A 20,500-nucleotide genomic window follows, 5' to 3' on the forward strand; every position below is an offset into this window, starting at 1 on the left:
GTCGTCAGTTAACCACAGACCTCCTGCAGTGCACACTCTGCCTCACACAGAGTCATACCACATGCACAAATGCTCACACACCCTCCCCCACACAAATCCGCCAAGGGGTGAGCGTTGTCAGTCAAACATATCATCAATTGAGGCCTTTTGTCCAATTTTGTCTAATTGGTTCCCTTGCTTCCTGCTCTATCTCTACCCTTCAATCACTCCGCCTGCAAAGTCAATAGGGGCGATATACAGTAATAACCCGCTTTATCACTGAGAGGTTATTCAATGATGAACACAAGGCCTGCACCAACATTCATTCATCAACTATTCTGCTCAACTTCAGTCATGGTGTGTGGGGGGATTGGAGAAAATCTGTAAGCAGTACTGAACTTCTTAGAGTTCTCTGAAGTGAAAGATATTCTGCTTCAGCAGCTCAGCATTAACCAACAACTCATATATGAGAACACTTGCTCAAACACACACAGTAACACACAAGTCATATGCACACACGCTCTGCTCAAACCAAACAAACCAAGCTAAGGTGAAGCAAGACTTACATACGGCTACTGGAGGGAATCTTACGCCCATCTCTGAACCAGGTGATCTGTGGCCTAGGGAAGCTGTGTATCCGTGGTGCCTGGATGAGAGCACCTTCACCCTGGGATACAGTTTGAGACCTCTCACCTTCCACAAAAGCACCCATATCTATGGGGCATAAAGAAAAACAGAGTGTAAATGGAAGTGACAAAAGAACCAAGTAAAAAAGAAAAAAATAATACTAAAAGAGAAAATGTAGGAAATGCATGCCAGCAACAAAGAAGATGAAAAACAGGAATTGCCATTATTACCATATTATGTATCTTATTAAAAAAACTACCCTTAGTCTGTCTGAACTGGAGATATGGGATGTATGGAAAGAAATCTGTACTTACAGGCAACCTGCACTTCAGTACTGCACTGCATTATAGCACCCACTCGGTTTCTCACAATGCAGCGGTAGTGTCCAGCATGTGATTGGTCCAGCGAAGGCATCAGGTACCTAATGAGCACACACAACACAAAGTGCCATTAGTCATCATCAGCATGACAGACAGCGACATTTGTCATCTTGGAGCTTTTATCCCCCACACTCAGTGTGCTAAATTAATCAAGATGTTTCACTGGGTATCTGAAACACATCTTAAATGGCATTCCACTTAGAATGAGACATAAATGTTGTAAAGTAAGAATATAAAAGAGTAGCCTTGAAGTGTGAGTTGGTGCTGGCGTAGCACTGGACAGAGGATACAAACTTAAGATGGTAGAATGCAATTTTGAGGTTGGCTGTGGAGCGGAAGAGCAGCTGAGTTTCTGACTGGCGGGACTCACAAACCCCCACTGTTATCCTGCATCTTCAGTCAGTGGAATCACATTTTACAAGCACCTCTCACATGTTAGTCTTGGGTAGCCATAGTGTACATCACTCCCCTGATGTGCATTCATGTTAAATGGTGTGTGTGAAATGCTAGCTAGATAACCCCAGAACTGTGTCCCCTTTAATTAGTTTGCTATAGCCACTTAGGAGTGCAGAGTCCACCCCTGCTATGTTCCCCCTGCACTGCAATTCGGGTGGGAGTGGGAGGGGTGGGGGGTCTGATTAAATGGATTCCAGTTCTCCTCTTTGATCAGGGCTGGTGAAGAATAACAAGCAGAGGGCTGGCCTGCGAGGCAGACCCAAAGACTAAGCCACGTGAGAGCACAGCCAAATGCTGAGGAAAGACAGGGAAAGAAGAAAACGAGGTGGATGGGGAAAAAGTGGGGGGGGAGACGGACGGACAAGGAAAAGAAAGTGTGTATGGGGAGGTAGCCAGTGATAGCAATCAGAGGGTGCCACTAGAGTGTCTGTCCATGTCTAAGGGACTACTCAGACTGTGAGTAGAGAACATAAAACAGTGCTAGAATTAGAAGGAAACTGACTTTCACTGTGGACTGCAACTGTGACCTGTGAACACACACGCAGGCAGGCACTCCGGCACACAAGCATACAGTGCATGTACAAATAGGCACACTGATGCATACACTCAGACACACACAGAAGCCTTGTTAGCAGAGGCTGAGGTTTCTCTTGCCAGTCTGTGCTGTTGATAGAATTCTTCAGCGTTGTGTTTAGAGGCTGAAGTACATAATAAGAAGTATCCAGAAAAACTCCGTAGTCAGTGAAACAACATCTTACTGCTGACAGAGCAAAGAAGCCCACCCACACTGTACAATCTGATGAAAAAATATGCATTGTGTGATTTTGTTGCAGCAATGATAGTCTCAACAAAAAGCCAAATAGAAAAGAAGAGAGATCTGCTCACACCATCTCTGCATGTTGAATTCAGTGCGAGATACAAATCTGAATAAATTTGACAATCCCCTGAACACAAGATGTTATGTCTCAAGGGAAACATGCAGCCAAATCAGTCCTGAATAAATCCATAGAAATGAGTCTGGAATATGAATAAAAATGAGCAATTGAGCTATTAGATACAATTAAATGCTGCTAAAATATCCTTGTGTACTAAGCTAATTATAGTTGATGAATAAAAATGAAAACAAGTAACAATAGAATCGGTTCTATCAGGCAAGGTTACATTCCTCACCTGTATTCCAAGGAGAAACGTGTGAGTTCAGTACCATTGTAGATCCATTTGAATTCCAGGGGCCAGCTGCCCTCAGCCATGCAGGTAAGCACGAGGCGGTTCCCCTCCAGATGAACCTGGGTCTGAGGAGGCTCCATCTTAAAATAAGGTGGGACATCATCTAATGGAAAGAGAAAAACAAGGGAAAGAGAGAGAGAGAGAGATGTGAAACCACACGGAAAGACAAGGGAAAGAAGACAACCAAAGAATGTGAAGCAGTGAGAAGGGATAGTTGGTAAGAAGGCAGTGATTCAGTGATTCAGTAACCCCTCTGAACAGACACGCAACACAATTCCAGCAATTCACAGGAAATGAGGACTCAGAACAAGCTATTTCCATTTTTCTTCTGCACTGATTGGGAACTTGAAGGTCAACAGAAAAAGCCTGCCAAAAAAGCACATGGAATAAGTTGTTACTGCAAAAGCAGCTTACTCTTTTATTTCAAATTGAAATGTGCTGGCAAAGAGGTAGAAGAGCAATTTGTGCAGCAGAAGAAGTGTAAATGAACACTCCCATACCTCTAGATCAGTAAAAGAGGATGGGAAGAGAGACACAGAGGGAGAGGGAGATGGTGAGAGGAGGATGGGGGGGTAGACAGAAAGCAGATGGAGGAAAAGCAGAGATTGAACACAAAAAAAAGAACATAGACAAGTAGGAGGAAGAGAGAGTGAGAAATAGGAAGCCATGTGGGTAAGGGTGGTAGGGGCTGCTTTAGAAAACACAAAGTTTCCCAGCCTTAAACCCCTTTCTCTGACAGGATGAGTTATGCTCTATGCCTCCCTTCATTTATCTTTATAGTTCCCTAATGCAGCCAGATTATACAGACCCCATCCGCAACACTGCACACAGCCAGTGCAGCCACAGAAAGCCTTTAAGGTGATACGCAAGGTCCAGGGCTGAGCTTGGAGACAAAGAGCTTTCATTGGAGCTGATGAAAAAGGCATGATCAGACTTATTGATCTGTCTGCCTCACCAGCCACGGGCGACACTGAGCCGATTGTGCCAGTGTTTGTGGCGGGCTAATTAAAGTCTGTATTAATAGTTGCAGTAAGCCGCCAAGGCCTGGAGCACGCCTGGTTCTAGCTCTACCACACTAGCTGACTCACTCTCATGGCTGATTACTGGAGCCTCTCTCCCTTTCTCTCACTCGTTTCACACCCATACGCAAGTTCACAACCGAGATTTATGGCGGTAAATGGAGAGGATGGTGTGGTGGAACTGGGTGAATTTGAGGGCAGCCTTACTGAGCAGAAACGGGGATACAGAAAATTGAACCTGATTGAAACTGTAAATAAAAGTATGACTGTGCACCTCTGTATTTCACACAAGCAGCCATGTGCGCGCAGCGTACATACGCGCAAACACAGATACGGGGCACACATATGCGTACACAGAAGCACACACACAACCCCTTCGAAAGCTGCAGCTTACTCCCCTATCACCCACAAACACACAACTCAAAAAAGGAGGCAAACAAACAACAGCCATCTCATCACTTGCTCTTTCCCAAAACCAGTCCTTCGGTTTTTCCTGTTCAGTAACAACAATAATCCAGCACCTAGCTAATCTGTTCTCTTTGCCACCCTTGCATGAACTTCACCAAAACAAACACTGTCAAACCCAACAAGCCCTTGAAAATGATCCCTATCTGAGCCCAAATGGAGGCGCCATCCGTATTTTACCCTTGCACTAGCCACTGGAGTGGTGGCTTTGCTGTAATTCCATCCACTAGTAAATGCATTTGCACTTGACACACAAATGCACAAACACACAAATAGAGTAAGCTACATACACAACCCCAAAACATTCACTTATGCCAGGCGCACACAGGCAACATCTAACCACTTCCAGCTGGTTGAGGGGCTTGGTGGCTATGTGCACTTAGCAATGCGGATCCATCAACAAGCCACCATTAGAGACCTCCACATGCAAAACCCAGACTGGCACATCGATTGTCTGAGGCAAGGAATATGCATAATACTTTACGGTTGTGAAAGTGTGGAACAGGAAATTGAGTGCACTGTAATCACCACTGGGGTTACCTGTTTCAGTGCCATTCATGTGTTTATGTTCATGTGCCTAATTCAAACAAACCATTCAGTTAATTCTATCTGTGCCACTTATGACACAGATCGAATTTCACATTAAGCGCAAAGTGTATATTTTCAGAAACAAAGGTAAGTGGGGACAACATAAAAGTAATTGTTTGACATCAGAGAAAGCGCAGGATCGACATCCACTTACATGCTTCTAAACCCAAGAAAAGATTGCTCTCCATGTGACAGACAACTGAATTGGCTCTTCTACTGTAGACTCGGTGAGAACTTAAATGATCGCTGACTGCAAACAGTTCTCACTGCTGCAGGCAGATAGGGTCAATTCCTCTGCACACTGGGCTCAGGGATCTAATGAGTTTCCAACAACGAACCTCTTGTCTGACTCTCATTCTCCTTTTCTCCTTCCTCACTGTGCTTTTTGATCTTCCCAGTGAACCACACTGAAACACTGCTGATACATGTTTGTTGTTTGGAGTAGACGCTGCATGTGAGGTGGCAGGATTGTGTTCTTAAGGGTGTTTTAAGTGCGTCAGCCACTGCAGATAAGCACTGTGAATGTATGCAACATGTCCGTACATGCATTCAACAACATCTATGTCTATTTTTGCTTATGCAAATGTGATCTTTCACATTAGCACATTACACTAGCATCAAGCTCTGTACAGTATAATATGACAAACTGTAAATGAGAATTGACTGTAGTAACTGTTGTCAGTAATTTTTCAGGGGAGGTATTTGCCTCCACTGTATTATCATCACTGTTGATCTGATCCAAAATTGATCTCAGGTGTCATCCACTTTTAGAGCAGTAACACTGTCTAACACAGTTACACTTCATGGAACATAAACCTGCAGCACATAACACTCAAACATCTGTACAGACAAACATGCCTATAGATAAAAACCCACTAACATGTACTGTATATACTGTACACTAATTAAAGCCTCAACTTAATGACTGGATAATGCATGTCCATCAGACATGTGTGTCAGGTTAAAACTGACATTTTTTTCTGGAAGAGACAGGAGTGGAGGAGGAAAGAAACAGAAGAGCAGGGACCGGGAAGAGCTGTCGCTTGCTCCATCCCAGAATTGTCACTTCCTTGATTCCACTGATGAATGAAGGGACAGTGGTGGGCTTGGCAGGTTCATGGCAGTGCCCACTGTTGGCTTAAAATGCAGGGTTCCTTCTGGACCAGGAATTCCTGCAGCACTATGGTTCTGAGATAAAAGCCAACCAAAGCAGGTCAGCAGATCTAGGGAAGAGTGAAACTGGCATTGGAGGACCACGAGGGCTTTAAAGTGGCTGCTGTGCAGAACAGCTGCCCCCAACAGTCAGGCTGCACCACTACAGCCCATTCACCACATACTGTATATAGAAACACCTTATTCTAACCTGACAGCTGAGGTTGAATGGTGGCATGGCTCCAGCCGGGTCCCTGCAGCATACACAGAATTTTAATGGCTGTGAGACAAAGACCACAGGCACCGGGGCAGCTTTATAAACCAAAGCCCATTGTGCTCCCCATTGCTCCATGCTGGCATGCAATCACACAGACGGTGTTCGCATTCAGCTTTTGTCTTGTTTCTTTCTCTTGCTTATTTTGTGGCTCACCTCCTTACCCCTGCTCCACTCCAGCAGCAGGGAGCTCTTCCTGCCCTCTGTTAAATCCTCAGGCACCTGTGTTTGAGCCTATGTAACCACATCCTATCTGGCACTCGAAACAACTGTATTGCTGAGATGCAGCAATAAAGTGGAGTCCCTGCCTGTAGCAACATTTGGAGCTCCACTCTCTTGTTATCCACTCTCACTGTTTCACTGTTTGTCATTCATCCTACCTTGCTATCTATTTTCTTCCATGTCTATTTTTCTTCGCAGACACACACACACACAAGCATACACACATGACTTCACTGCTCCATCTACCACCTCCAGTCCACCTCATGGTGCATCATGTCATCCAGGAAAATTTAGGGCTGTCATTTAGACGCTCCAATTGGACTTTAACATGCGAGATGGGTCATGGTTAGCCTTTCTGATGGGGGTTATGCAACAGTCATGGCAGTGACCTTGGCCTAGCAATGGGTTGGAGAAAGGGTGTGGGTGGGTTGAGGGGTTAGGGGAGGGGGGTTGAAAGCATCTTAAAAGCTGATGAAACACCTCCCTCATGGATAAACACATGCACGACAAGCAAACCCCCACACACATGCATAAAGGGCATCTTCAACCATTTGTTGCTGTACATGTTGAGATGAGAATGTTTGGAACATGAAGCTCTTTTAAGAAACACATAACTGCACCTGCAAACACACACACATATTCACGCCTTCCCCCATGAAAACACAATCAGTCCTGAAGGTCAGGCTGATCTGTCACTTTGTCACTTGCTGCTGACACCATGACATCAGGCACCCCTGCTGATTTACACTCCATCACTTAGGTGAGTCCGACAGCAGGCGGACACGAAAGGAGGGATTAGGACAGGCAGTGAACAAGAAAAGACAGAGTGAAGGAAGAGAGGATGACCAGTGAAACAGATGGTGAGAGAAAAATCAGTGCTTAATGATATAAAACAAAGAGAAATTAAGAAGTGATGTGGAGACGGAGAGAGGTGAGGGACTGAGAAGAGGAGAAAGAGGGGGTGTCCTCCAACTGGGCAGCAAGGTGAAGTGACCCATTACAGCAGAAGCAAAACAAGAAGGCCAGGCCTGAAAGACAGCGAGGGGAGATAGAGAGCCTCCATCTACTCCTACATTCATTGAGGGAAATGGCCCATGGATCAGCATCTGCATGCTGTATGTGAGTGCCAGTCAATCACACTTCGATGTCTCTGTAACTCCTTCTGTATTTATAGCCTCTAAATCATGTTTCTCTACAATTCAGTCAGACTATGTGCTGTATAAGATCCCATGGTATGTATTTTGTGGCAATATAGACGTCATGGCCCATGTGGAATGCTTTTAAAAGCTTGTACAGTCATGCTCAAACTGTTTAGAGGCGGAGATGAATGAGAAATATTGATTTTCATGTAAAGTTGTTTAAAATGTTTTTCTTTTTGATCATGAGTCTGCTTTGAAGCTGCAAAAAAAGTCCTCAGGTCGCAGCAGACGAAATACTGCCTGCATCCCAGCTGTGTTTAGTGGATTGCCACGGGTTAATTGATGTGTAATTGATGTGATTAATTGAGGTGTAATGTACCGCGGTGACGTGTCAGGGATCCTGCTCGCTGCAGGGCCTGTGTGTGTGCATGTGTGCGTTTAGGTGTGCCTATCAGATGCTACAGCAACACAATTAGAAGCAGTATCATCCAGCCAACAAATGGAGATTTAATTAGGAGTGAAGATGGAGCGCGCGGCCAGTCAATGGGCAGCAGATTGAATTATCTGGACACACAGTCCAGCAGGCAGCGCAGACAAATTCACAGTCACACACACTCAAACACACACACACACACACCATTTCTGTTTGGAATTCTTCCCTGTTTGCCTCGCTGCTCCTCTGAGTACTTTCCCCTACCTCTCTGCTATGCTCTGTCTGTCTCAAACAAACTATCTTTCTCTTTTTGATTCCCCCCTCTTTTTTCTGTTCCCATCTTAAGTTTCTCTTCTCTTTTCTTCCCCACAATAACAGTTTTCTCTGTGTGTGTTGTGGCAGTCTCTCTTTCTTGGCGGCATTGATCTATCCCAATACAGTAGTTTTCATCCTTTCTCTCCCTGCCCTCTTATCAGTTGTCATCTCTCTCTCACACTTTCTCTCTGTGTCCCTTCCTTCCCAGATCTCTGTTGAGACATCTCTCCATCTTTTTCTGTGTCTCTGCATCAGTTCTTATTCCTTAATCCTTTTCCTCTATCTTCCTCCATCTCCTTGCCCTGCTCTCTCCTTTAGCACTCTGTTTCTGAGTCACTAGCAGTGTATTGTATGGCGTACCGAGGGACGTGTCTGTGATATCCAGGAGCCTAATTAGCAAGTCCAACTCCGGGCAGAGAACACGGCATGCAGAGGAGCACAGGCACAAGACCTGGCATCAATTAATGAGACCTCACACACTCACAGCCACCATTACACACCCTCTGCAGCATCAAGTCTGCAGTCAACTCAGCCTCGTCCGATGAACAACTGTAGCAAGACGTAAGAAAGTTAATCACCAAGGGATAGTTAGAGCTTTGTAAAAGATGAAGAAGGTAGTCTTGCCTGTCTTTGTGACACTCACATAAGATTCATGTCTTCTATCAGCAAGCTGTGAGTCTATTCTTGGAGCAAATAGATCAACTTAGCAGGCACTATGGCAATTTCATACTTCCTAAGGACAAGATATAGGAAATGTTTTGTCTTTCTGAGGTGAGGTTTGGAGAGCTCTTATAGGTAAAACACAATGGGAATTGATCCAGGCTTTACCACCTGCTGTAGTGCATGTGTGACTGACATCACAGTATTATTTCCCAGTGTGACAGACGGCTTCTACAATTTGAAGGCAGAAGTAGAAGGTTTTGTACGGCAAATTACACACACTTTTCTTTCCGACTTTCCTCTTTTCCCTATTTCACTAGGGAGCAGGGAGATGGTAGCGGGTGGGGGAGAAAATAGGTACAAATTTTCACTTGATCTTCGTGAGAGCTAATTGACATTGTTTGAAAAAAAAAAAAAAAAACTACAAGAGAGAGAGCAACACAAAACTGATAAACTACAATAAGCAGAAAAAATAGCAAATAAAAAAAATAACAAGAGTAGCATCGGGAATAGGAGGCGGGCAGCTTTTTTCTCAAGGCATGAGAAGGTTGGAAATAGGCCTAAGTGAATTTAGAAAGTAGGGCAAAGACTAATGGAGGAAAATAAACAAACGCGCTGAAATGTGAATTCCACAGGGCCCCGGGTCATTAGAGTTAATACTGCGTGCTATGCCATCTGCCGCGATTGTTTACACTAGCTTGGATAATTAGACCCTAATTAGTAGATGGTTTGGTGGGGGAAACATTATTTCACATGCATTGAGAGGGAGATGATCAGATGCACCTGCAACTCTGTGCTGCCTGTCCATCCTGGGCCCTCTGTGGTTAGCTCCATGAAGATAAGATGTAGCTATCAGACAGGTCCTGATTTAATTGCTTGATGCACCAGAGAGAATCTGAATCTTTCCTTCTCACCATTAACATATAGATAGAGTTGTACTTTTTTGGGAGAAAAGTGTCATGTTTGTTCTTGACATTATGAAAACCTGCCTGCTCCTTGTTCTCCTTTACCCTTCATACTGTATGTGTGTGTGTGCAGGTTTGTGCCCGTGAGTGAAAACGTGTGTGAATACGCTCATCCTTGTGTGTTTGTGAATATTATCAGGCAAAATGCATGGACTCAAACTGCCATGTCCCATCCGTTCTTTTCTCCCTAGCCGATCCCCTTTGAATCTCTGAATTGGTGAGATACCACTGGCATGCTAATAGTGTTTTGCTAGGTGCGAGGTATCAGGGCGCCTGCCATTGTAATATATGCGTGTGGAATGGCTGGTGATTGTGATTCTTATCAGTGTGGCAGAGTGCATGGGCGCCAAGCAGTGAGTGGCAGGGGCTGGCAGTAAATGCTAATGGCAGAGAGCAGCTCACAGAGAAGAGAATTATTATCTCCCTTCATTACATTTACACGGCTTGCCTGTCTGTCTCCTTCATTCCTTTAGGCCTGAGCGTGAACAGCAACCAGTGTTGGCAATGCTTTATTTACCTGTTTTGCAGAAGACAAACACCTTCTCTGGTGCCGATGCATCATCCCGTCAGGGATTGTGTAATATTGACAATATGTCGAACAGATATGATTACATGTAAGGAACAGCAGGTCTTTGGCAGCAAGAGTTTGAGATGATGGATGAATATAGTTGAAGAGGACATGGGGGATGGAATGGATGCTTTTCTCATTTTTCTAATTTTGGTAGAGGTCTGGAGCAATGTGCAGCAGGACCATCACCTTTGTCATCAGGGCAGCCTGCGGGAGCATGGAGTCCCTGTTCGTAATTGAGACCTCTGGAGTGTGAGAGCTGACAGAATGGAGCTTGTCACATCACTGCTTTCTCTACCACATTACTATTTTCTCCCATCATCCATGCTGGAGTACCAAGTCCTGCTCTGTGATGGTGTGATAGCTACCCATCACCCTCAAAATCACATCCTTCAGATGGAACCTCAAAGCAGCCAGCCTCCTACCCAACATCCCATAGGGCCACATCTCTGACCTCTGAGGCATCCACACAGAAAGAAGAGTCCTCTTTGCCTGTTCCTGTCTCTGAATTGAAAATGCACCAGCAGGAAGAAAGACAGTGGAGGAACACAGCTCTGTGGCATTGTGTGAAGACAGGCAGCCAGCACTATGCCAGCAGGCAGACAGAGATCTAAACGCCCTGACATTATGCTAATGGAGGCGTTTGGCTGGTTTTTACACAACTTCACACCACATTGCTCATCTCAATTATCAGATACAGTAACTGGTGCTGAGTGAGACACATACAACTTGAACAAAACAGGACAAATTCTCAGTCAGAGATACTAATTGTTGTGCTCTTTCCACATAATCCTTAAGGAAGGTTTAGTGTGAGAAACACAACTTGTTACAATTGTTACAATTTATGCATAATAAAATCCTATGTGAATACTATAAAATGATGCATGCTTGAGAGTGAAAATTATTAAAAATAACACTTATTCTGGCAGATCACACCAGAACATTAATGATGTGGTTGTATTTCTCTTTATTACATGTAAGTTCAGTGTACATAAAAGTGGGAGATCTGGTCTCAAAATTTGATCTTATACTCATCAACCTGCTCTTCCTTCTAAAGTGTCTGCCATCTGTTCATCAAGTGATTAATGTAACCAGCCCATTTCTACTTCTATTAAGATTTTTGTCATTTTGATCTAAAAACTGTGAGCTGCTTACAAGAAAACCATGGCTCCTTGGTCAATAGTTATCACAACATTGGCACAGACTACAGCTTGTGGCACTGTGCCAACAATGCTATCTAATATATGAAGTTGATGAAGTCTTTCTAATTATATTCTTAAGCTTGCACTCAAGCTAACTTTGCTCCCAGTGTTGCTGCAGTGATGGTGGTGAGGTTGTTTTCTTCCATTTGAGTTGGGAGCAAAGATTAATAACATTGCTAAAGGGAAAATCTATCCAGTCCCATCCTGGATTCAAGCCTTTAACTCTGTGCGCTCTAACACCTTCATTTCAAGAGAATATTAGGCATAAGCTGGGAAAGGTGTGAACAAGTTTTGAATCAGTGAAAGTAAAAACCAAGGTTAGCTCTATTTTTTGACACAGTCTTATACATATGCAAGAGCTCTTTATATGAAAAAAGGAATTACAACCACAGCAATTTTAGTCTTAACACAATGTCAGGTATATCCTGGAGGTTATCGTTAGAAATTACATAAATTTAAATAGGAACACCATCTTCCATCAGGTTAATGTATTCAGAGCATTTTTCTCCCGCTGTGTTATTGAAATGTTCCCACCACTGCTCTTAACACACAAGTGCAAAAAAAAAAAAAAAAAATCATGTTGGTAATTTTCTGAACTTTCTCCGCATCTGAGGACATACAAAGCGAAGGGATTGACTGTTGTTGGCTGCAATCACGTATTGAAATATATGCGAACGATCAAGCGAATATGGCATAATGCTACTGGCGCCCAAGCAACAGCATGAGTGATTTGAAGGCTTAATGCGGCCCTCCACACCACATAGAGTTATAGCCTGTGATTTGCATCATAAACGTCTGTTAAATTTCCACTTTTGGAAATGAATATCACTAAATGACAACCTGACAGGGAGCCAGATGGGGGAGGAAGGAGTGACAATTTTTTTCCCCCCGTTTATATTTTCCACCCATGATGGGACCTAATTCCATATTACTACATCTATAAGCCGTGCATAAATACACATCAAATAGCGTTTTTTTCAAGCCTCATAATCCCTGGATAATCTTCATCTACAATATGAGCACTGCTAAATTGGAGGGAAGATTCACAAATGAACATATTTACATCAGTCCCATTAGTGAGACACTGAGGAGATACTGCTCAAAGATCTGCTGCTTATTTGAAATGCCTGTAGGCACTTAAAATTTTTATTAGAAGCACTTTAACGCTCACCATGCCATGGTAAGTAATGTGCTTTAATACACATATAATGCAGTGGATTACAACTCTGGATATTAATAAATCATCTGTTTTATTTATTACTGCCCTTTTACCATTACGAGTAAATGACATGTTTAATCTCTGTCATAGATTCAAGGGCTTTTTTAGCTTGCCTGCGTGTGTGTGTGTCTGCATGTGTGCAAAATGTAGGATGAGCATCACAGCAGGTGTCCGTATACTTGTTGGCTTTTCTATTCAATAAATGCAGATGTTTATTTGTGTCTCTGAATGTCAGTGCATGTGTAATTCATGTTTGAATACATGCTTCTACATGTGTGTGCTTCTCTCCGGTGAGTTGATGCATGTATATTTGAATTCTTCATCAGATTAAAGAGATGTGCATGCACTCCACAGTCCCTTAATGACAGACAGATCAAAGCCCATCATGTTCCGGGCTGAGTTGAGGGAAATCATTAGCATTGGGTCAACAGGGCATCATTAGCCTGCATGCTACCCTTGCAGCATGTTTACTTTGCTCTGAGTCTCACTGTATGTGTGCATGCACCTGTGCACGTGTGTGTGTGCCTACGTGCGTGTGTGTGTACATGCCTATACACAATCATCAAATACATTCATATTGCTCTCTGATCTCTGCACAGTGTGTGGGAGGAACACAGGTCTCTCCTGTGGCCCATTTCCCCACAGACAAATGCCGCTCCAGCAGTGAGAGCTAGCCTCATCTATTGTACCTCCTGCCTCCATCAACTCACTTTCCATCTATTACGACCCAACAGGCTGATCTTCATGGCTGAAGCTCATTGTAAAACCCTAGCCTTGCTGATTCAATAGGCTCTGGAGGGTTCTGACAATGACCAATTCACTCATGACTATTATTCATCACAAAACCTTTCCAGCTCTCCAATAAAATCCACCACCCACCTTTCCCACTCTGTTTGGTATGCTGTAACAATCCATCACTTCCAAATGCTGTGTTGCCCCTACTGTACGTGCCATGGACACACAAACATACACACACACACACGCACACATTACCTTTCTCTTATAACTCCACTGAACAAACTCTTCCTCACCTCAGAAATTGCTATTTTGGTGCAAGGCTATTCCTTCTCTCAGCAATTTCACATAAATTCTTTCTCCCTTTACAAACATTCCATCCTGGCTCCCCTCTACCATCCACCCTCCTCAACCGCAAACTGCTCTTTTCCCCTGCCAACTCTGTCTCTCTCCCTCCTTTTCTCACCTTCAGATGCCACCCATCCGCTGCCTCCATGCCTGACTGCTTTGACAGGCACGAGATTTAAACAGGGGGGGATTTGATCCCTCCATGGAGTGGAGCTCTAGCAGTGGGGTCCACTCTCCAACCGCCGGACGCACCGCCCTGAGCCACCGATTAAAAAGTCATGAAGGCTTTTAGGGGCATGCAGGGCTACAGTTTCCCAGTCTTCTGTGGATTGGCTGCCTGAAAATAGTCTTTGTGTTCCTGAGACAACAGCAGAATATGCAGGCGGGGTGGGGGGTTTGAGTAGATGAGGGTTAACGGAGCAGCAATGCGTGGGCCACCTCACTCTCCTCTGTGCTCTTAAGCAACATCTCCCAGGCCCTCGCTTCCTCAGATTAGTTGCAACACCCACCGTCTATATCCGCTGTACATCCCTGGTCCCTATAAGAGCATTGTGTCCAGGCTTTACAAGTGTGAGACAGCTTTTTTAGAGCTCTTTATCATACCAATACCAGGTGGTATATGTAGTATGCAGTAATGAACTACACTTTCACTTGTTCTTTTTTTGTTAACTTTACTTATACTTTTTGAGTATTGCAGTAGTGGGAATTTTACTTTTACTAAAGGGCAATAATCAATATTTTTTTATAATAGCAATGCATCAAATGAAAATGTGTAATGTCAGAGGCATCACTCACAGTGATAAACTTTGAGAGATTTGTTACTCGACTCCTTTCAGCTTTATGGATCTTTAGGGAGTTTCAATTCAGTGTTTAGCTGTCTGAGCTGTAACTTTACCATATTGGTTCACTCTTACCGCTCTAGTTTTTGGCCACAACTAGCATCTGTTTCCTGAGAAAAAGCTCTAAAGATGATAGAGACCAAATTACTTAACTTAAACTATAAAAGAGCGAATATATCTCACCCCCGCTAAAAATGTGACAGAGGAATATTTTCTGAGTAGATTTTAAAAGATCTACCATACTTTTTAATTTGATCAAATTTTTTTTTTTACTTGTAAAGTAACTACTTTTTCTTTAATGCAATACTCTTGTACTCTTTCCATCATCCACCCCTTTGTGTATGGCTTACAGAACCATCTGGCAGTAAACAAGAGTATCGATGCCTTCATTGAGGATGAATAAACTGACTAATGCAAATGGCTTCGAGCTAATATATCATCCACCTGAATGGCTTACTTTCAGAAAGTGGCACACAAATCAGAGCAGGTGACTATTTGCCTCATAATGGTTGCAAGGACAGGTCGTATACAACAATACACGTGTGAAACAAGACCTTAATGTAATGTGAAAAAAACAACAAAAAACTGGCCTTCCAGCATTAGTTTAGTCTTACCAACAGCAACCATCCATACCACTGTCACAAATAGCAGCCAGCCACTAATGGAATCAATAAAGCCTTGCAAATATTTACAGGACAAGAGAGCCTCAAGGCAATCAATTCCAATCTATAGGACGATGGAAGGTTCTACTGTGGCTGTGTTTCAGGTTAGAAAAATCAATAAAGTCAGCTTTGGAAGCAGAAGGAAAAAAACAAAAAAACAACCTTATTGCAGTGGCACCCCTCAATCTTTCACTCATTTGCTCTCTCTTTCCTTCCATCATTCAGACCCTTGTGTTGGTTCCTCCTTTTATTTCTCCACAGTTGTCCAAGTTTGACATGCGCCTCCCAGCAGGTATCGGGAACTGCAGGGAGCGCACCCAGCAAGGTGAGGGGAGACAGCTTCTGAAGAAGGGAGCAGCTAGTGGATGTGACAGGCTGTTGAAAGCCTCGGAGATAACAGCGTCTGCTTTGGGAAGTCTTAACAGATAGAAATGTAAAGGAGGGAGCGAAATGGAGGGCTGAGAGGGCCAGGCAAATTCTCCAAGTAATAGGATATAAAAACAATGTTGTTCAGTTTTTGCATACATTCACAGGCAACAAGGAAGGTAGACTGACGGAAAGTGAAGCAAGGAAACAGTGCAGAGAATGAAAAGTAGAGTATATTAAAAACAGATTGCTTCCATTTCTCTCTGGGGGCAGATTTTTGTTTTATGCACAAGGTTGTAATCCCTAGTTTATGTTCTGTAGTAACTAGCTCAATAAAATACATCAACCCAGCACATAAAAAGTGAATAAAACGGAGCATATAAAAGTGTGTCAGGGTGGCAGGAAGCTATAGAAGTCAAAACCGCCCAGAGTGATTGCTGATTTATTGATGCATTGACGTTTGATAGTACACCGACAAGTTCAGCAACTTCTGATAAATAGGCGATAATGTCAGGTTTTTCTCTGGCAGGCACAGCAGGCCTCATGCAGTTTCCCGGTTTCCAGCCTAATGAGCAGGTAGTTGGACGGAGAGGATGAACGCAACAGAAATAGGCTCTCTCTCACTCTGTCTGATGCCACTTGCTGTGTTTTCGCTCTCTCATGTACAACGCTCCTAGTGAGAGCGATCAGACGGAGCTACAGCTTCTGCCAGTGGCTATCAGTGTCTCTTTAACAACCCCACCTTCCCTCTGTGGTAACATACTACATGTGGGAGAATCTGTGTATGTGTGTGTGTTAAATAATGACACAAAAATGCTCTGGTGGCCAGCTTTAGCATAACATATTTCGAAACAGCTTGAAGGCTAAACAAACGGTGGCTGGACAAGGGCATACAACAAGTGTACGGATAACAGCAGGGCCACATGTCACAGCACATATCACAGTGCATTCCACTGCCCCAAGGCCTGAAAATCTTGGTACCTGGTCGACTGCCTCACCACCAAAAGTGCCTGCTTCAATGTGTCTCTGAGTAGCAGTAGCCTACTGATAAATCAGGCAGATATGTGCATAAATCAACTATTACACCATGGTTTATGTTTTGCACTCTATGCATCATGCAGATATGAATACTGCATGGTCCACAGTCTGAAAAATGACTGTATCCTGATCTGATAGATATTTCACAGCTTGGCTCAATTAATTGAATTTTCAACTGAGCTGTGAGAGAAATCCATAAAACAGATCAAACTGAAAATGCACCTGACAAAAAGTGTGTGTGTGTGTGTGTGTGTTTGTGAGAGAGAGAGGGAGAGTGAGAAAGAGAGAGAGAGAGAGAGAGAGAGAGAGAGAGAGAGAGAGAGAGAGAGAGAGAGAGAGAGAGAGAGAGAGAGAGAGAGAGAGAGAGAGAGAGAGAGAAAGAAAATGACCGCACAAACTTGAGGGCCCACTTGGTAAAGCATATGTGGTTCTGACTGCCAACTTGCAAAAAATGTCAATTACTCTCCCTACATCTAAAAATTTTATGAAGGCTTCTAGGCTGTATCAAAGCCTTCCACCTCACCAGCTCCCGCGAAAATGTTTTCTCTCAGAGAAAAAATCAGCTTTGATTACTGAAAGCGTGGCTTCAAGTTTATTAGTCTTTTTCAGGACTTCCTTCAAATTGCCGTCCAAGGCGCTGTTCTGCATAAATAAATGATCTTATTGATTCTAACCTGTCTTGTTCCAAACAGACAGACAGACTGTCAAAAACCTCAGATCTGTTGCCTTCAGTACAAGGCTTGTGATGCATTACAAAGACAACGGTTCATAGAAACACAGGAAACATGTAATAGTGGCAAACATAGATATGATTCTGGAAGGAAATGAGAAACAACCAGAGAAACAAGAGACAAAGCCTGTATCTTATAGATCTGCAGAAGAGCAAAGACAGAGAGTGAAAATAAATATAGATGAGAAAGTGATGATGCTGGTAATCAAAGCATGGTAATGGCAGGAGGTCTAAGAGTTGACAGTAAATCAGAACTCCTGTCCCCACCATGAACTAACGCACCCTCAGACTCTACAGCATAGGACTGTATATATTTCCCAGCAGTACATCAGACAGACAGAGAAACAGCCAGCCCTGATCTTTTTATTTCCATAAGCAACACTGTTTTAATCCCATCTGGATCAAAGGAGGCAGCAAGCTTTGCCTCCCTTTCATTAGAGAGGGATAGAAGACTGTGTTGAAACCCTCCCTCTTCTCCAGGACTGAATGGTCAGGTTTGATCAATCAATAGCAGTCCAGTAGCTCTGGCCTAAGTGCCCCTGCTCTAATCACTCTCCTCTGAAAAATGGAGAGTGAGGTGGTGGGACCAGAAACACACCCGCACAAACCTTCATCAAAACAGCCTTTGGTCGGGGAATGAGGCAAATGATACTGTGCTTTGTTATGTTCTGTTCCAGCAGAAAATCAGCTGCCTGACAAGCACAGCCTCAGTACTTAAGTCCCATCGCTCAAAACATGAAAGTCTGAATACTGGTGAAAGGACAGAATGGGGATCAGCCATGCTGACGGAGTGGCTAAGTACAACTGGGCTCTGTCTGACTTTGCCATTGTTGTTCACTGGTGGAACGTAATCTTCTTAATCACAAGCTAAACCTGCAGAACAATTGACCCATTTTCATATGTGGCTTCTTATCTCAGAATGTGTCCCCATATCTCATTTAGAAGTGTTAGAAATCCCTCTTCAATCTAGGTGATCTGTTCTCACCAACCTGCCTCCACATTCCTCTAATCCACTCTGATCTAATCCAATGCATATCAGCCAGAGAATGTCATGTTTATATATTGAATATTTGGCACTGCACTGTGTTGCTTCATGTGTGTTTTACACTTGGGTTTCCTTACAAAAATAATACTCATTATTCACCAGTCATTCATATTATTTTACATTTTATTCTAATATATTAATACTCTACTTGCTTACTCTCTGCTTCACCCACAAAATTAATGAATGCATCTTCTCCTAACATGTTAGCTATTACATCTCAGAAGTACAAGGCAGGCTGGACAGGTTGTTGGTCATCAAAGGAATTTTTATTTTATATATTTACAGTGCTGGTGCCCAATGTAAGCAGAATTAAAGAGTATATTTTCAGAATTATCTTAGAGATAGTTTGATCTAATATTAATCAAAATATTGGCTTACATTAAAGCTCAAAGTGGCCATAGTTACTGGAGTGAAAATCACAGATGTAAGCTTACATTTAAAATAGGATTAATAGGTCCAACCCCTAATAAGAAAAGTCAAGTCAAAATTATGTGTGTGGCACGTAATCACATTACTCTCAAAGAACCACACACCCACATTCTAACACAATAAATGACTGGTTGCTTTTCAGTGTAGAATGAAATCACTCATGATTTTGGCAGATTTTCACTAGCAGGAGACATATTTTCTACACATACTGTTCAGGGAAGAAAAGAAAGCATGTCATGTGATGTTATAACGTGGGTGCAAATAACCAACTGCACAGAAAATCTCAACATTGATCAATGTTAAGACATTTGAAGACAGCTAAGGTTATGCTGCTGACAATATCGGCACTGCCATGGATTTATACAAGTGCAAAGGAGATGTGTAATGCACATTTTAAACACAATAATGGTAACTGTTAATATTGGTTACTGTATGAGGTCAGAGTAAGTGTTTAACCAAAATAAATTCCTACCTGTATTAGCTGATGTTAATATTATCACTGATAATGGTTAGGAAAACTTTTAAAGTGAATATAGTCAACTTTTTGCCTTTAGTTGATCATACTTGATTTTAGTCATTTGATAACAAATTGTAGTGATTCATTTGTATTGGTTCCTGCTTTTCCACTGCTAAACATCTGATTATTTCTATATCATAACATTACAAAGCAGCATATAACTTGCTTACACATATAAGACCTGATTTATACGATTCAGGTTTGTGTGTGTGTGGGTGTGTGTGTGCACGTGTTTATCAGTCTGACAGTCTACCTACACAGCAGAAGAAGGGTGTTGCTGAAGGATTACCATCATGGTGGCAGACTGTCTGGAGCTCAAAAATAGGTCTTTTTTCCTTGACTGGATGCCAGTCAGCCTTGCTCTTTTTCCCACCTCCACACTCTCCCTTCCCCCCATCTCTCTCTCTCTCTCTCTCTGCATCCCTTCTCAATGAAATGAGAAGGGATGCGCTCTTGTCAGCATGAGCAACGGTGGCATTATTGTCAGCATGAGCTGTCTATCGTTGCAGTGTGTCGGGCCGGACCGCTCCTGTCGGGCTGTCATCGTGGTGCAGGGATGAGATGTGAAAACTTCGGCGGATTTGTCGAGGGAGAAATAAAGCATGGCATCCGACTGATCTGACACCCTTATCTTCATGGTATCAGTCCCTTCACACATAGACAAGTCAACCAACTGGATCAAATATAAGTAACGCACAATAAATCAATACAAAATACATCAAAGGCTGCCCATCTACTAGTCCATATGAAATTAATATGACATAAGCAGCTGATGCCCTGCCTGGGGAGTATCAGTGAGAGAAAGCCTGCATCAAGAGCTCTGACCTACATGAAACACTGAAGTTAAACAGTAGGCTGGACAGTGCCAGAACCAACATCTCTCTTTCCCTCTATCTTTCCT

The 20,500-nt window shown here is 43.1% G+C and overlaps 1 protein-coding gene across 1 annotated transcript in view; it reads right to left on the reverse strand.

Moving 5' to 3' along the window:
- Nucleotides 1–20,500, reverse strand: part of sdk2a (sidekick cell adhesion molecule 2a) — an 86,219-nt gene that overhangs the window by 33,362 nt on the left and 32,357 nt on the right. Inside the window, exons 3-5 of the mRNA XM_062438241.1 lie at nucleotides 2,613–2,772; nucleotides 921–1,027; nucleotides 546–693 (exon numbers count right to left, since the gene is read on the reverse strand). Coding sequence (XP_062294225.1) covers nucleotides 546–693; nucleotides 921–1,027; nucleotides 2,613–2,772 — 415 coding nt within the window. The remainder of the gene's footprint in view (nucleotides 1–545; nucleotides 694–920; nucleotides 1,028–2,612; nucleotides 2,773–20,500) is intronic.

Source organism: Scomber scombrus, chromosome 18 (genome assembly GCF_963691925.1).
Source record: "Scomber scombrus chromosome 18, fScoSco1.1, whole genome shotgun sequence".
In the NCBI taxonomy this organism is placed as follows: Eukaryota; Metazoa; Chordata; class Actinopteri; order Scombriformes; family Scombridae; genus Scomber; species Scomber scombrus.